The sequence below is a fragment of the Zosterops lateralis genome (genome assembly GCF_965231275.1).
Source record: "Zosterops lateralis genome assembly, chromosome: 1".
Taxonomy (NCBI): domain Eukaryota; kingdom Metazoa; phylum Chordata; class Aves; order Passeriformes; family Zosteropidae; genus Zosterops; species Zosterops lateralis.
Window position 1 is genome coordinate 113,400,322 of NC_139762.1, and position 18,228 is coordinate 113,418,549.

Below are 18,228 nucleotides of genomic sequence, written 5' to 3' on the forward strand. Positions count from 1 at the left end.
GGTTGAACATGGGTGACATAGGGAAAACCATTACAACTTATAAAAAACAATATAAAACAAGGAACAAATACATACATAAACTGATAAAACCAAAACCACACCACTACAGTATTGCTTTTTTTTTTTTTTTAAAAAAAAAGCAGAATTCTTTTCCTAGGAAATAGAACTTTGTAGTGTATCATAATGTTTCTAATAATGTATGAAATTTTAAAAAACCCCATGAACAAACAAACAAAAAGTGCCCAAAAAAACACAAAACCCTGGCACGTCTAGACAGTCATCTGTGGCAAGATACCACTTTCTGATGTACCCAGAACCCCAGCTGATAGGTTGCACCCTTCCTCTACGTATGCTAAATGAAAGTTATGTTATAATCCCTTTATATGTATTCTTGTCCTCTCATAGTGTGTCCCTCTTCAGTCATTAAGGAACTATTGGTACTCTGCCTCATCAGAACAACCCAGCTTTTTATGCCAACAAGAATTATGTTTTTGTAATACTTACTGTTACCCTCTTCTATTTGGAAGCATGCAATGCAATGCAATGAGGATTTCTGGCATCAGAGAGATTAGAAATTTAAAAGACTCTTCCTATACCCACACTGGCTTTCAAACACAAGTCCTTTTTGTTTCCAGAAAAAAGGAACAAGCATCAAAGTCAATATAAAAGAGTTCAAAACCAAACTCTTCTTAATTATGTTTTTGGGAAAGTTTGATTCTCTACCTTACCTTCAGAGGGGCAGTTATGTGCAAAATAATTTATAGATACTAAGCTTATACTTGGGAGTTAGGAGCTGAACTAGCTAGAAAATACAGCCTCAACAGTAGCAACTGCATCATTTCAGAACCCCATTGCTTAACAAAAGACAGACTTTGAGAGGGTAGTGCAATAGAAAGGGCCATCAAAACCACTTAAGGCACAATTAATCAATGAAAATAAGTTTTACTTGCTTTAAAATGAATATTTGTTTCTGAATGATGTTTGAAATTTTAGGAGGAGTAGTAGGTCATATTTTTACCACTTGTCTGCACCATTCTTCATAAGCCCTTATAAATGGACTTGTCCTTATTTTCCAGTCAAATGGTTCAAAGGAACTTTGTCTTTAGGAAATTAGCATTATATATTGTTTGAAAATGGAAAAGGCTGATTTTTTTGTAAACAAGCTCTTTTTCTATGGGGCAGGCAGCCCTTGCCTTATGCCCTTGCCTCTTTGTTTCCACCATCAGTGTATAGAGGCTTTTCACTCTTCTAATTGATGTTTATCCTTTTGTTTCCTGGTGCTACAGTTCTTTTATCAAGAAAACGAGTCTATAGAGAAAGCTGTGAAGACGCAGATTTTCAAAGGCACAAAAGAGTTTCTTACGAGCTAGAGTCTGACAATTCTTAGTGAAAATTGGATGGTTCACATCCTTTATGGAATTGTAGAATAGTTTGGGTTGGAAGAAATCTTTAAAGACATCTAGTACAGTCCCTGACATGGATAAGGACATCTTCCACTGGACAGGGTTTCTCAAAGTCCCATCCAATCTGGCTTCAAACACTTCCAGAGATGGGACATCCACAACTTCTTTGGGCAACCTGTTCCAGTGTCTTACAATCCTTACAGTAAAAAAAAAAAAAAAAAAAGCTCTTCATGTCTTATCTAAATCTACCCTCTTTCACTTTAGAACCATCCCCCCTTGTATATCACTACATGTCCTTGTAAAAAGTCTTTGCTTTTCGTTTAAGCCTCTTAATATATTGTAAGGCTGTCAACAAAGTGTACCTGCCTGGAACCTTCTCTTCTCCAAGCTGAACAACCTTTTGTCACAGGAGAGGAGCTCCAGCCCCTAATAATTTTCATGGCCCTTCTCTGTGCCTGTTTCAACAGACCCACATCTTTCTTTTGTTGGGGAACCCAGAGCTGGATGCAGTATTCTGGCAGGGTCTCATCAGAGCAGAGTACAGGGGGACAACTCCTTCCCTCAGTCTGTGGGCCAGGTTTGATCAGACAGAACAAATGAGTTGTTGCTGCTCTCTGAGCTCCCAGCTGTGTATTTATGTGCATTTAAAATTCTATCACCTTCCCAAAGCAGACATCAGCCAGACCTCTAAAGACTTGGAAAACAGGAAATCAAACTTCCTGCTCCAGTTCAATTTTTGTGGGGCAAATTACTGAGCGATAATGAGGCTGGCCCAAGATAAATACTACTGTCAGACAAGAGATTTAAATCATGCAGGCATTACCAGACAGCTTTCCACTAAGAAAACTGCAGTGTATGCTATGGCATTTATTTAGAAGATGACTGTGGGCTGGTATTTCATTAGTTGTTTTTCTTGAACAGGATGAATTTAAGTCACTGTGTGGAATTTCACACAGACAAAAGCTGCAGTCAGTGAGGGGTGGAGAACCGTGCAATCCCATCTTTTCAGATGTAGAAATTCACTTTACAATTATGAATTGTTGTTTTTTAAAATAAGATTTATATTAAGCTGCTTTTGAATATTTAAATAACTTGTGTACATTGTATGGGAGCAGAGATGACATTTTAGTGTCAGGGAGCTTTATATAAAATGATTTTCTAATGAGTCCTAATCTGTTCACAATTTTCTACAAAAATTATCTTTTTTCATGCTGATTTCAATATCATGCCCCCATCCAGGCAAATGAAACTCTGTTGATGTAGCACCTCAGCCTAAAATGAGAGGAAATTGGACTTAATCAGGATGCTTTGACATTTTTCCTGTTGCATTTCTTAGTTATACTGTTGTCACAATCCAAATTCTGGATGGTGGTCTGCTTCTGTGTTGACTCTCAGGCTTATCACTAGAAATCTCACTTAGCTCTGTGTTCGTATTTCTGGCTTTAGTGTAGTGTAAGCCTCCTCCATCCTTGATCCATAACTTGCTTAAGATGAGTTTGAATGGTGCAGTATTTAACCAATCCTCTGTTGCCTCTCCCAATATCATTACCTTTTAGGCACATTATAGTTACAGTCCTTGGGCCAAACTGTGCTTTCATTTATATCTTTCATTTATATCTTAATTAACATTTTAAAAAAAATTATTTTTTTTTTTTTACATTTTTTTTTTTTTTTTTTTACTTTACAGAAGGAGATTGGAAGATAACTGTAGTCACCGGGGATTTTGAAACAGCTGGCACAACAGCAACAGTATTCCTTTATGCTTATGGAGAAAACAAACCTTCTGGTCCTATTATTTTGGGATCTGGGAAAGAGCAGCTGTTTAATCCCAACAGTGAAGATACATTTAAGGTATAGTATGGCTGTTATATAAACACCAGAGAATTCAAAATACATGAAAGTAGCTTTTCTCGAAACTAAATAATAGAGGTAATAAAGAGGCTCAAAGAAACATGTAAAGATTATTAAGTATTTCTGAGGGAGTGGCTGAATTTTACCACTGTGTATTTTGAATCAGGAAATGCGTTCACAGCTGCATGGGGGAGTCGTGTCTCTCAGGATCTGCTTTTTGCTTGCATCTTCATGATGTGCTAGTTTACACTAGGTGTTCATTTGAAGAAGTAAAAAGAACTTTCTTTGCATTTATGAATTAAGATAGTCTAGGTTACGGTTTGTGTTGCATATACATCTTTGGAAGGGTCCACTGTAGATTCTTCCACAAACTTCCTCAACCTTTCACTGAAGCACACTCTAGTGTGAACTTTTTTTGGAGAAAGTAAGAAGGAAAGGGGGGGGTAGATAGAAACTAGAGGTAAATCACATAGATTAAGTTAACTCATGTGGTTTAAACTAGTGTTGTCCTGTTTCTTCAAGCAAATGGAGACATTTCTCCTTGCTGACCAAAAAAGTCTCTGAGATGTGCTTCAGAAACATGACATTTCTCAGGACTTCTACAAGATCCTGTAACTGCTGCCATTTTCTCTAGTTCATTCAGTTCCTCAGTCAGGACTGTACCTGTTGCAATAGTTAAATATGTGATATGTCACTTGGTTTAATTAATTTATGCATAATAAACAGATGAATGAAAATCAGTGACAGATGGGACAGAAAGTATCTTTTGATACAAAAATCAGCCAGAGTGGGTCCAGCCAGGGTGCTGGAAGAGATCAGCATAATATAATGGAAACAAATAAAACACAGTCATATCTCACAAAAACAATCAAAATACAGTACAGTTTCAAAATCCCTGTAGTCACACATACAACCATAGGAGAAATCACAGAGAAATGGCCCACAAAAAGAAGATGAGACCAAACTGTACTGGATTGTCTTACAGTATAGAGAATCAAGAATAGTAGTCTGATAGAAAGCACAGTTAACTGTGTAGTAACTTGCGTACCTAAAATTATACAATGAATATTCAGTAAACTTAAAAATAATGAAAAACAGAAAGTTAATAAAACTTGAGTAAATCACCTGGTTCTCCTTTATAGCCTCCTAAGATTTCATCCTAGAGCTTAATTTTAGTGTTGCTTCTATTGCTTTATAAAGCAAGCATAACTTCATTAACCTTGGCTATCTCTGATTAAGGTTTGTGTAAATGAAATTAAAAACTAGCCAAAGTCCATTGTAATGCAGGTATAATGTAACAAGGTTATTACCCTTGGAGATTTCCATATGATGGCAGTACATGAAATTCATTGGAGGTAATTTACAATTGTGTGATGGGGAGAGTTCTTGTTTCTGACTGGAGTCCCAGGTTCTAGATTTCCAGAAGACAATCATATATACTCTGCACAACATTTGTGGTTTAGCAGTTTTTCCTACCAGATGGGTATGTCAAGGATAAAAAATGTGGGAACAGGAAAGAACAGAATTTAAATCTGATTGATTTCCTTTTCTGCTCTGAATTGTTCCTGTGTGTTCAAAGAAGCTACTTCTCGGCTGTGGTTTTCTTCTTCTGTTACTATTGAGGCATAATTTTTAAGGCATAATTTTTCTGTTGAGAGTCATTCCTTTTCCAGTAGAGGAATATCAATCTACCATAAGTTACAGCTTTCATCACAACTCTGATCTGTTTCCTGCATCTTTCTCTGGTGTCATCACAGTCCCTGAGTATTTCTCAGTGTTTCAAAAAATACTGATTTTGGCAGAGTTGCTTAAGACACTGGAGCTTTAATTATATTGTAAATTATATTCTCTGAGGCCCTGTCTTCTGCATCATCATTCTTTGAAATATGCTGAATTATCTCTTTTGACTGTACAGACCGTTTGATAAAGAAATTCTTTTTAAAAGTATTCCTTTAATGTTTGGTGATGCCAAATATTCCCTTCTGTGTCAAAGAGAACTAAGCATAAGACTGTAAGCCTATTATCTTCTGTAAAAGCCAGCTGCAATCTCTCAATTTTTATTACTTCCATACATAATAATTCCATACCTTCGGGTACAAATCTTGCTCTTCTAGTAGTAATGGAGTCAGTAAAAACACTGACTAGTTCAGTAGATCTGCTTTCAAAATACTGCTTGCCTTAGTGACAGTGACAGGACCCAGCATCTCCCTAACAAGACTTTTTCCATGATTGCTTTGTGAATTTGCTTCATTGTCAGCTCTTCAATCTCTTTAGGAGAGTGTTCGTCTTAAGAAACTCAACACATTGTCAATGTTTTTAAAAATAACATTATATTAAACTACTAGAAGTGCTGGAATTTTTCCGAAGAAATCTTCAAAATCTTCTGTTTAACCATAGGTTATATTTTATGGTTTGTGGCTGTCTTTGTAAGGAAGGTAGCTGTTCCATGTTTGCAAGTACAGAACATAAAGTATGTATGATATTTTAGGAGCATTGGAAACTAAAATCCATCCCTGGTGTGAATTTTGCAGCATGAGCTCATTTTTCTAGCTTTTAAAGCTGGTGCCACATCAATTTACACATTTTAGAGTTTCTTCATCTGCATAAACAATCCTTTAAACCAATCCTCTTGTCTAGGGCAAATACCAGAAAGCAATATAGGGAGATGAAAAGCAGGGCTCCTGTAATACTGAAGAAATACTTAATACTATAACACGTAATAAATAGTACTCCTATGATGAGACTGTTAATGTGTTAAATACAGCCATTTTCCTTCCACTTCCACTTTGCTTTGTTTGTTAAGATTTGTATTCATCAGGTGAACTGCATGAACTTCATGCTGTACTCCATCTCAGGAATGTGTTAACATTTAGAACTTGATCTGTTGTTTTTCATTTTGATTTCCTCCTGTTTAAATAAAATTATCATTCATTTTAAATAACCTATACATGAATAACTAAAATGTCTTTCTTTAGAATCAGCTCTACAGACTCTAAGAATTTGTTGTGTTTCACTGTGAGTCTTTCATTCCTGTACTCTGGATCCATAGTCATTCTTTTTTCAGTCAAAACCGTGATCTCCAAAGTAAAGTGAGAAGCAGTGAGAAGAAAACTAAATGCTGTAAAAATAGGTTGAAACAAATCCATTTTCATGCTTTTGCTCATGATGTTCCAATAAAAGAGGCTGAAATGAGCTCAGTTAGAAACCTTCCAGAGTGGGAAGATTGCAAAAGTGAACACAAGTACTAACGTAGCTATCTGCATTCTTAACCGTGGGACTGACAATGCTTAAAAAGCTGGACATTGCTTGTGTCTTGCTATTTTCCAGCTGTCCCCATTTTCCATAATGACCATTTAGGTCCAGAAACACTTGAATAAAACTTAGAGAATCCCAGGCTTTAGTCAGATCTGCTTAAGGCGGCGTGAAACAGTCATACTCATGACTGCTACTCCACTTGAAGCTGTCACTGTCTGTGAAATGCAGATGATAACAACATGAACTTCATCCCTTACTGAGATAAAAGGGAGAAGTATGTAAAATTATCTTCATCAGCTGTGAGCTGTGCATTAAACAAAATTTAGATTATTCCAAGAAACAACACAGGACTGTAAGAGCTCCCAAAAAATCTTGTAGAAAAACACAGCTCATTTCATCTTCAAGAAAAGGGAGTGGGGAATGTGGTGTTACCTGTTCAGTAATTGGGCAGTATATACTGCAGTATCAAGAGTCTGTATATATATATTTATATACACATTTGTACCTTTGTACTTGCTATTGGCATAATTTGATTAACCCCCAGTAAGAGAAAAGTTCTTCCAGAGCTTGAATGCACTGGAAAAGAAAGTGTTTTAAGAGTCACTGTGCAATGAGCAGTATTTGTTTACCCAATCTATTTTTGTGACCAAAGCAAGGGTGAAGTAGGAAAAAATAATGCTGATCTTTGTGCGGCCTTTAATCCTATTCCTTACATGTCTAGATGCAACCTATTTCATGACACTGTTGCATTTCTGTGTGAGCTCCTGTGACATACCATAACTCTTGAGTTAGTGGGTAACTGTGCCAAGCCTTTTGGGCACAATTAACAATTGGCTGAATTCAGAAATCTGGAAAAAGCAAGAAGCATGGGTAGACCCCAGGTACTGTACTGGTATAATAGTTATTGTATTTTTGGCAGCAGTTATTAGCTGCATGTTCACAATTAAAAAATATCATCTACTTCCAAAGATTTCTCTATTATATGCCAACGCTGTAGAAGTAAAACTAATGGAGTCAATGATTTTTCCTTCTTTTGGGAATCCAACTGCAGTACATGACTTCTCTGAAATTCTGTTAATGAAGTGGCCTTACATGAAATAATTAACTGTCTGTCAAGCATATTCTCTGGTGGGTGTGTTAGACATTAGGATTTTGGTGCAGTTGCCTCTGAAGTGTTGATTTATCCAAATGATTTTCATTCTAGCCTGTGTTTATCTCAGAGATTGCAGAATACTTTCTACACAACAGGAAAGCAGTGATATTATTTCACTTATTCTAGTATATAAAAGAGAAATGGAGCCATTACATGTTTTCTTTTAATCCTTTTATTGAAGCATCTTTCCACTGACCCTTTTCTTATTCAGACAAGGAACTTCCCTTTTCACTTAATTAAACATCTTAAGTACATGAAGATAGGTCATACCAACTCCACTCTAAATATTACAGGTATGCTAGGGACCAAAAAGTGTATTTGCATAGCTCATTTAGAAATGGAATTAAAATTTAGTCCTTGCATCCTCTTTAGGAAGAACTTCTTGCTGATAAACCTGGATTTCAATTTATGCTTAGAGACAAACTGTAAAATATGAGCTTTGTTAAGCTTCAAATTCAAAAAGTAAGACCAAGTTGTCTAACACATGATTTAATGAAAATGTTGTCATTGCCTATGGTAAGACTATTTAGTCCTATAAATAGTAGCAATGAGCAAAGCATAAAGGTGCATTGTTTAGCAGGTCAGCCTATTTTAACTGCAAACCTTTAGAATACGACTAAAGCAAAGATGCTGTGTGTGAAAACATGGCCCTGTTGAAAGTTGCAGATAGCTTTTTCAATAATTTGTGCTGGTACTTGTACCATAAAATACGTGTTGATATTATTGCCTGTAACAGTGAAGAAAAATGCTACAAAGGCAATAGAGTTACCACTATCATTGTAGTCACAATGGTGTTTTTAAGCTTATTAAATGCTGGCAGTCTGTCACATAAGCAAGGCCTATATGAGGTCCATCCCTTCCAGAACTTATTACAGGACTTAACACAGATTGGTTAATGCATCAGAAGGAGTTTCACAATCAACCAACAAGTTAATGGTGGATGATGATTCAGGTGTTTTGCAAAATCTTTTTCTGGGAAGAGGTTGGCATTTGTTGAAGAATTCTCTTACAGGCCATTTCTAAGATCACCATACTTGATGTTTGTGGTATCTAGATCTCTTTAGCTCAATCTTTGTTTCTATGCACTTGTTTGTGACCTCTGCAGTTTAGGTTCTAATTATGTTCTACACGTGGCTGATGTAAGTTGCATCATAATGGAATTTGAATTTCTCTCCATGTCCAAACTCTACTACATCATTACAATTCATAACTCTTGATATCTCAATTGAATTTCGAAATGTAGCAACTAACACAAAATGAATAGAACATTTCAGAAAAATACAGAATTTCAGAGTGGTGCCTTTTTCTGAGGATCTAAAGATTTATGAAGAGAGTTTTGCAATGTCCCTGTAAGAGACATATAAATGTTGTCCTCGTTGTATAGTTGAGAAAGTGAAGCAAAAAGGGCTTGTGAATTCTGTAATGTTTCTTAGGAAGCCTAAAGCAGATCCAGGAATAGAATCTAGCTGCCTAATTTTCAGAGAGATGCTTTAGTCCTGGAGCTCATCCTTTTCTCTTTGGACATTTATTGCAGGCCTATCAGAATGACTGTTTCCATATAAAAGGAATGTTACTTTTGCAGCTTTAGTGCTGGGGCATCATAGAACAGCTAGACTGCAGTTTTTGTAAGCACGTTGTTTACAAGAATGACAAAGTCAACTTTGTTCTACAACTTTTACAGAACATTCTGGCTGTGAAAGTAGATTTCTAAATGCCAGGTTGTGTTCAAGTCATGCAGAAGTTCAAAGCAATTTATTCAACACAGGAAAGGAAGAAGCAACCTCAAGACACTTGTTTATGTTGTCAAAAGAATATTGTTAGCCCTACTGTGTTATGAGAATATTTTCCTCTGCATTTCACTGCAAGAGCAAAATTTGACATACATTTGACGGGATTCCAATTGACAAAAAATAACGTGTTAGCAAGTCAATACCACTGAGAGACCAATGTGATATCTGATCTGACATCAAGATGAATTGTTCTGAGCCCCAAATATGCAACTGATACTGAAAATAAATTTCTAATTGTATTATACATCTTTCAGAACATAATATACAATTTATTTCCTCTCTGACATTGCCTAATTTCCACCTAAGAATAAACAGGAATTTTTCCCCCCAAGGTCAATAATAAACAATTATTCAGAAAAAGAATATTATGCAAAAATATTAAGTTATTACTAAGCATGTTATCAAATGGGCAGTGTTCTGTGTTTTGAATTATTTTTGAGACTTTTCACACTCAGACATATGCCATTACCTGTAAGCCCAGCATAGTTTATCCTACCAAAAACCTCTTAATTTGTAAGTAAGGTAGACAAGGATGCTTTATGCTGTTTCTCCCTTTAACTGAAAGCAAGCAAATATATTTGACTTGAAACTTTGGGCAAAATCTCCTTTAGCACACGGTCATAACTTTCTTAATTATATCATAACTGCTTTTAGAGTGTGAATGTTGGGGAATGATAGGAAGTCAAGAAAGACACAAGGACATACATGTTTAGAGATGCTAAACAGGACTTCAACAGATGTAATTGAAGTACTTGCAACTAGATGCATCTCCTAGAGAAACCTAATGGTCTGGACAGAGCTTTCTGTTCTCTACCAATTTTTCTTGAAACTTCATTTGATTAGGTTTGATGGATTGCTCTCTTGCTTATCCAGTAAAAGGAAGTCCTTGCATGCTGATATGGTGATGAATGGGCTTCATAATTTCCCTCTCCTTTTTCAAATTGCTTCTTCTTTTTTTCTCCTTTGCTTTTTCTTTCCTCCCCCCTCCCCAATTTTTGGTCAGCTCTCCTACATGTGCTTATTTTTGTAATATTTTCTCCAGTTATACCAGTGATCTCCCAAAGATCATCTACTATGTGGCTGGCAGTTTGAGGGAGGTGATTCTGTCCCTCTGTTCTGCTCTTGTGGGACCCCACCTGAAGTGCTGCATCCAGCTCTAGGGCCTCCAGCATAACAAGGAAATGGATCTGCTGGAGCACAGCAGGAGGAGAAGGACCAGAAGGGCATGTTCATGCTCTTTGCATGGGAATTCACCTGGAAACATATCTCCCATCTTAGACCTCCTTCTGGAAAAAAAAAAAAAATACAAAAAAAAATCCACTTTAGCATAGTATGATAAATCAATATAATTTTAAAAGTTTTAGCTTCACTATTGAGCTAACATAACTCATATGACACATACTTTAACTCATATATATATATACTAGATATGCAGGATTTGCTTTATCAATGTTTCAGTTTGCTTCATAGCCAAATGATTGATTGGATGCTTCAGAAATAGAAAGGGGCTCTTTTATAGAGTTTCCTGGTCCTCACCAAGAATCATGATAATGATTATTGTATACAATAATCCATGATGGCTGTGATGCTTCTCTTTCAACAGGGATTAAGCCAGAATTTAATCCTGGCCATGAGGGCACCAGGTACCAGTGTTTTACATACTAAATTGCCCTTTAACCCTTCTGCACCACAAATAGCAGCCAATGCCTACATCTCAGGAGAGCACCACCTTTGTTGTTCACCAATACCATATTCTACTCAGTTTGCAATAAAGGCTGAGAGTTCTAATATATTTTTATATTTGTTTTGAAGGAAACAGTAGCATTCCCTTGCCCGTTGCAGAGGTCTCTGTTTTGCAGCTGTGTGACATTCATTAGGGCAACTTAGCCTATGTTCTGGCTACATTTGTGGCTAGTTTCAAAGTGCTATCACAGAATCACTTCATTGGAAGAGACCTTCCAGGTCATGGAGTCCAACCCAGCCTTAACACCTCAACTAAACCATGGCACTGAGTGCCACATCCAGTCTTTTTTAAACACATCCAGGGATGGTGACTCCACCACCTCCCCAGGCAGAGCATTGCAGTACTTTATCACTTTTTCCATAATTTTTTTTTTCCCAATATCCAGCCTATATTTCCCTTGGTGGAGCTTAAGACTGTGTCCTCTCATTCTGTCAGTTGCTGCCTGAAGAAAGAGATCAACCCCCACCTGACTGCAACCACCTTTCAGGGAGTTGTAGAAAGTGATAAGGTCACCCCTGAGCCTCCTTTTCTCCAGGCTAAACAACCTGTGGAGCTTCCTCAGTTGCTCCTTTTTATCTGTTCCTGTAATTCTGCTGTGAGTATTAGCAGCATATCTTTGAGGTACATGGTTTTGTTGCACTAATGTTGTAATTGTATCTTCAGTTGGGATATCTTACTTTAACATACTGTTTTAATATAGCAAAGCCTACTACAATGGTCATGAGTGTGACTCTGTTCAGAGTTTTTACTACTGCATATGTGTCATGCTCTCACCCTATGAAACTGGGTCATGCCAAGCTTGCCTCAGGGATGTTTGTTTCCTCTTTATTTTGATGTGAAAGAGTACAAAATTGCTATAGTAGTAAAGAATACTACTATTTTTTGTTCTTTTTTACTTGGTGATTTTTTTCCCAATTACCATGACCTTTCAAACACAACCGATAAAAAAGTTTTTTTTTTTTAAAAAAAAGGTTGAAAGTGGTTAACCCTGCTTTTGTGCTTAGATTCCTGCCATCAGAACTGCCCAAATTACTTCTGCGACCCCAAACACAGTGGCTCTTTTCAAGGCTGCAATAGTCAATGCGACATAGTCATGTTTTATTGTTTAAATTTGCTGCAGTGTGGCATCAGCACTTACAGAAACAGTTAACCCTGACACCAGTGCACATAAAAACAGCAGTCAGTGAGAAAAGTAGCAGACTGATAAGTGGTAGGAATAGTTAACAGGGCTCTGCTGATGGTAACTGTATGGACTTGTACGATTTCATGTAGCAATGACAGAACTTATTTCTGTTTGTTAAAGTATTTGTCTAGTAATAGAGATTTACATTACAACACTAGAAAATGGATTACTTGAAGAGGTCTAGAAACAGATTGGGTTGTCTGAGCCCTTTACTCACTTTAAATAATGCAGCACTGAAGTCAGTAAAATTATACTTGCAGACTACTCCATATGCTTTTACTCTTTGTCTCTGGGATACATTGTATATTAAGGCTTAGTTTTCTAACAAAACTCAATTACTCTTGGCTACGTTAGGTACACATTTATTTTGCATGCCCAGTATAAGAATGGCTAAAGGCAACAGTGTAATTTGTTATTAAAATCTGGATTATTTTTAAAATTTTTTTTCCAGGTTAATCTCGGCAATCTTGGGCAGCTATATAAAATCCGCATTGGCCATGACAACACTGGAAATGATCCCAGCTGGTACCTTGAGGAAGTCAGACTTGAAAGAGTTGTCCCTCTTTCTGACAGAGAGATTTGCCTCCCCATTCAGGGCTGGCTTTCCGAAGACAAGGATGAAGGTGATACGTGGAGAGAAGTGGCAATAAGAAATCCTGAAAAGAAGCTTTTGCCATGTACGTGCTCTGTATTTTAGATCATGTGTTCACTAACCATACCCTGTGAGTATATGACAGTTTTTCCTCCGGGGCAACCTGCCCGAAAGCCAGTGTAACATGAAGCAATCCTTTCCAGATACTTTCTAGCTCCAAGAGAGGGAAGCGACCCTTTAACTCCACTCCTTTTCTTCCCAAAATCAGAATAATAGCTGTTGGACGTGGCATCTTACCCTATAAAATGTTTGATTTCTTTAAAATATTTGTTTCTGGCCATACATCACCGGAAATCAACGTATGTAATGTCATGTGATATCCAGTTCCTTTTAGCAAGTTTGAGATAATCCTTTCTTGTCCTGCTTAAAACATACTTTACAAGAAATCCATGATCTGAATCATCATACATGTGTTTTTCAAATCAGGCTTGAGTCACTGCCATTCACATAGAAATTGTTAGCTGCAGGGTGACACTTTGGAACTTCAAAGTTTATGACAGCTTTGATGCACTTTGTTCCCTTCAAGTGAAGTTGGAAATAGCCCATCACATAAGGTTTTTTATTTGAAAAGTCCTGGGCCTTTATAGAGGAATAGGGATTCAGTATAATTATTATGTGTGATATTTTTTTTTAATTAGATTCTCTTTAGATTAATAGAATGACAACAATGCAGCTGATGGCCAATAATGTCTGACAGTGATAGTCTTACATAGATAGGTGAAGCCATTTAGCAAATTGCATTCAAACTTATGCAGTGAATTTTGCCGGGTGTCTGGAATTCAACATTAAAAAGAAATCATGTTTTAGTAATAATCAAATAATTTCAGAAGAAAATATCATGGAAGTGAAAATCCTTAAGCCAAAATAATATAATTCTTTGAAAAAAATATTAAGACTTATATGTGAATGTTTTATTGCAGAGGCCAGAAGATGCTGAGAAACATGTATGAGCCAGCTCGCATTTCTGCTGCTTTTTTTTTTTTCCCAGAATAGTTCTTAACTTCAATAAGAGATTTTGAAAAATGGGGCTGATTTTATGATCACTGACGTGTACCACAGTACCATATGTCACTGACAGTGACATATATGTCATTTACTAGTGCAATAGAAAAACAGTGCAGAAGCCAATTAAGTTGTACAAACAATCAATCCATCATCAGTAATTCAAATCTGCATTAGGCACTCTGAAAAACCCATTCATAGAAAAGTACTAATCTTCTGGTCAGTGCACTCTATTTATATATTTGTATACAAAAAATCAACCCATGCTGGAAATGCTGGAAATAGCTTTAAAATGGCGCATTTATTTAGTCTTTAATCATTGTATTACTGCATATTTCCTTGTATTTGCAGGAACATTATCTTTAATAAAATATATGTCTCAAATATGTAAGAAAAGATATATTTCCAAAAGAACTTGGAAATGTCTCAAAAATTTAAGTTTTACTAATTGGTTATTGATTTTAGGAACTTTTAAATTGGACATCAATACAAACTCAGCAAGGAGTCCAAAGGATTTCCTATTTATTTTCTCAGGAACAAGCAAATGAAACACTATCCATTTTCATTCCCCATTTAAAAGTTAATTGCTTACAAGTACTGAGCAAACCACATCAAGTCACTTTCTCCAGCAGAAGAAACTACATGCTGGTAATTATTTAATGAGGATTTGATATGATTTAGGGGTTTGTATTCTCTGCTTTCAATTTAATCTGTTATCTTCTTGTGATACTAGATTTGCTTAGGTATAAAACTCCTGTGCTGGAAACTTTAAACAAAGTGAACAAATACAAACTAAGCACAGACAGCATTGATCTTGTAATTGCTGTTCTTAAATGCTCACCTCATTGCTCAACTTCCCTTGTAGAAGAAAGGGTAATTTTTCCTTATTCTTTTCCCCCGTTTCCTCAGCTGAATTTTTCAATGCAACCAGTATGGACCCAAAGCCTTGGAACTGTTTTTTGACTCCTTGGCTTCTTGGCTTTCTTTTTTTCTAGCATCTTGTCTTAAGATCTGAATTTATTTCCAGAATCTCTTAGCTTTTCTTTACCTTCCTCTCTAAACTTGCTTCTTTTCCATTCAAATTTCTCACCTTGGTAACCCCTTTTAATTTTTCTGACTGCCCCTTTGCCACTTCAAAAACTTGACATTGATCAGGTCTCCTACCCCAAGTACTGATTTCAGTTCTTTCTTGATCTCTCCATCCCACCAGTCTCAACTTCCTTTCCTAACTAAGGTTGCTTGTCCCTCCAATGCATCTTTGTCTTTGTCTTCCCTTTTCTTAATTTTTCTACATTGCCAAGGCATCTGGGTCCATGGCTCCTTTTTCTCTTCCTATTACATCTTATCTTTTGCTTTTCTAGCCCTGGAGATCTAAAAAACTTCACCTGATCTGTCTTTGAAGTTGACCCTGAATTCAGCATGCTGTTGAACCCTGAGGTGGTTCATCACGCTGGTGATCCCTGGAGGTTTCCTCCAGCCTGGTTTGGTTTGTTTTTTTGTTTATTTGTTTTTTGTGGGTTTTTTGTGTGATTGTTCTATTGTTCTATGCAGTCTGTGCCTTTTTTTATTTTTTTCCCGTCTAGAAGATCCAGATATATTTAGATTACCAAACTTTGCAAGTATTGGATTTTTCAACTTGTTTCTCTTTTGATATTTCACTCCCTAGTTATATTGTGATGAACAAAATAAAAGTTGTTCAACTATGTTCTAAGTGGATGTTGGAAATTAGTAATCATGAGCTGGGTAAATCTTAAATCACTCAATGGAAATAAGATAGAAGACTTTGAATGCTTTTGACTTGGCTTTATAACACAGCATTGTTAGGGGAATCAGACCAGATGTGGCAGCCCAGTGTGGCTCAGTGAGGCTGCCGCAGCTGCATGGCCCCAGGTCCAACCAGCAGCAAGGCTCAGCAGGTTCCCAGTCAGCACCTACAGAAGGCACAGGGATGTACCACACATCAAGGCCAGCTGCACAGATCATCCAGAAATTTCATCCAGAAATCACTCACACACCCACCAGTTGCACAAACACAGCACCAGCAGCCTCATCCTTCTCCCCCCTCTGGCTGAGCAGGATAGATGTCCAACAGTGGGAGTGTATATGTGTACAGATGTGTACAAGATCCAACAGCTGGGCTCACACACTCTGTCTAATCCCAGCCTCTCCAGTTGCTGGCAATTGGACATATGGGCCTCTGAGGCTGCAGTCCTGCTCCAGCTTTTGGTACAGGCCATTTCTCTCATGCCCACCCCAGCAGGTTTCACCCCTAAAGATGCCCATACTTCAGGGTGTCTCTGGCAGCTGAGCAGGACTCCCATGGTCCCTCCAACACTGGGCTGCTCATGTGGTCTTGCACTCAGAGACATGGGCCTCTGACCCCTGGTCCTACTCCACTCAGTGACAATTTTATTCCCTTCAGTCTCTCCAGTTGCTGCCATGCAGACTCCAAGTCCAGATGCTGGTACTTAGACTCCCTAACCACACATGCACACACACAGAGAACAGATGTGATCTATTTTCTAACACCACTTCCTCCCCAGGTCATCTAGATCCATCTAGTTCCCTGCCTTTAGTTCCTCTCCTAAATGACTTATAAGTCCTCTGCAATCACAAAATATTCTTCTCCTCTGCCCTATATTGCATCTGACACCCCTGGTCATCAAACCTCCCAAGTATGATAGATGTTTCAAATTGTCTCATCGTGGTGGGTTTCCTGCCTAGACTGAGACTCCTGGGACAGCCCTGCAGGGGCTGGAAGAGGGTTCCCTTTCTTTAAGTCTCTAAGGGTTCTCACCTGCCTTTGTGCACCTGTGATGGTGGAGATGGGCTGATGGTTCCTGTGATGGGCCTGGGAGAAGCCGGAGGAGGGTGTTACCTGGACTGCCCCTTGCCTGTATTCCTTTGTATATGTGCAGACCTTTATCACAGATCCTTACGTGAGCTGTCTTCAGGTATGGCTGAACTTTAGTTCTAGAGGGATACCTGATGCAAGAGATATTGAATTTTCTTACTGCTGTGTTTATGTGAACATAAATGTCAAACGAGGATATAAATGGGTAAATGTGTCCTGTTCTTGTTCACATATTCAAAGGAATAACTGTACTGAAATGAGATAAAAGACAAATACTGAGACTGAGCCAGGAAAAATTCCAGCTCCAAAGATTTAGTATGCTTTTCCACTTGGAGAAGTGTGGAGGCAAATACAGAAAGGTTAGAAGGTGGCCATTGTCTGAAACAGTGCAAAAGATGACCAAAGCAAATAGTAATAGCACAAGTATTAACTCTACAAAATTTTTGTCTGTTTTATCACTCGGGAGGCACCAACTACATAAGTAGTCAAGCTTCTTTATTGTAAAATTCATTAGCAAGTGTGTTTTTTCAAAGCTGATAATTTTCTTGCATGTCATGAAGAACATATATTTTCAGACAATTGCTCCAAATAGTATTAGTGGAGATTAGGGAGCATTTAGTGGAGATTAGAGTGAGAACTACAATTCTAACTGAAATGTCCTAACCTGATATTGTTTTTGTATTTGTGTCTTCTAAATTAATATATGCACCACTTCTAAGGAAGATAGTCCCTCTTAACCAGTATCAGCCACTAGGAATTTGTTCTCTTTTAGCTTTAATGCCGCACTAAGCTGTATCTTTTCCCTTCTGTCATGGTAAAATGACCTAACACCCTCTATGGAACCCAGGTAGTAAGCACCAAGTGATAACACCAGAGGTTCAACTTGCTGTTTGACAGATTGAGCCAAAATGACCATTTCATTCAAATGGGCATGTCATATGGAAAAAAGGTAGAACCTGGAGCAATACTGTGCAATACTATTCTGGGGTCTTGGTATGCCAGCATAAAGGGAGGGCTGAATAGAAACAGTTGGACAATTTTAATGTTGTGTGTCAATTAACATCTCTCCAGGTTTTGTGCTCTTTGGCCTGTTTGTCTGTTTACACTGGCAGCCTGGTGGGAGTGGATTTGCTCAGTGAAGCACTCAGTGCTAAAATCCCACTTAGTTAAGTGTTCGATGTCTCCTTTGTGGGAGTCTAGAGGGAAGTTACTTCAGGCCTATTCTAGTCTGTTCCCACAGACTGACTGCCAGTTTGTGTCAAGATTGTTGTCATTTTGTTCCTGGAATGTATTATCTGGTGTAGTTTCATCCAAAAAACCTAGTTCTTTGGTCTAAAACCA

General features: G+C 37.5%; 1 protein-coding gene across 1 annotated transcript in view; it reads left to right on the forward strand.

Annotated features, from left to right (window-relative positions):
- RP1 (RP1 axonemal microtubule associated) overlaps positions 1–18,228 on the forward strand; it is a gene marked incomplete at both ends in the record, with an annotated part of 171,442 nt that overhangs the window by 61,048 nt on the left and 92,166 nt on the right. The window contains 2 exons of the mRNA XM_083858160.1: positions 3,091–3,254; positions 12,831–13,056. Coding sequence (XP_083714286.1) covers positions 3,091–3,254; positions 12,831–13,056 — 390 coding nt within the window. The remainder of the gene's footprint in view (positions 1–3,090; positions 3,255–12,830; positions 13,057–18,228) is intronic.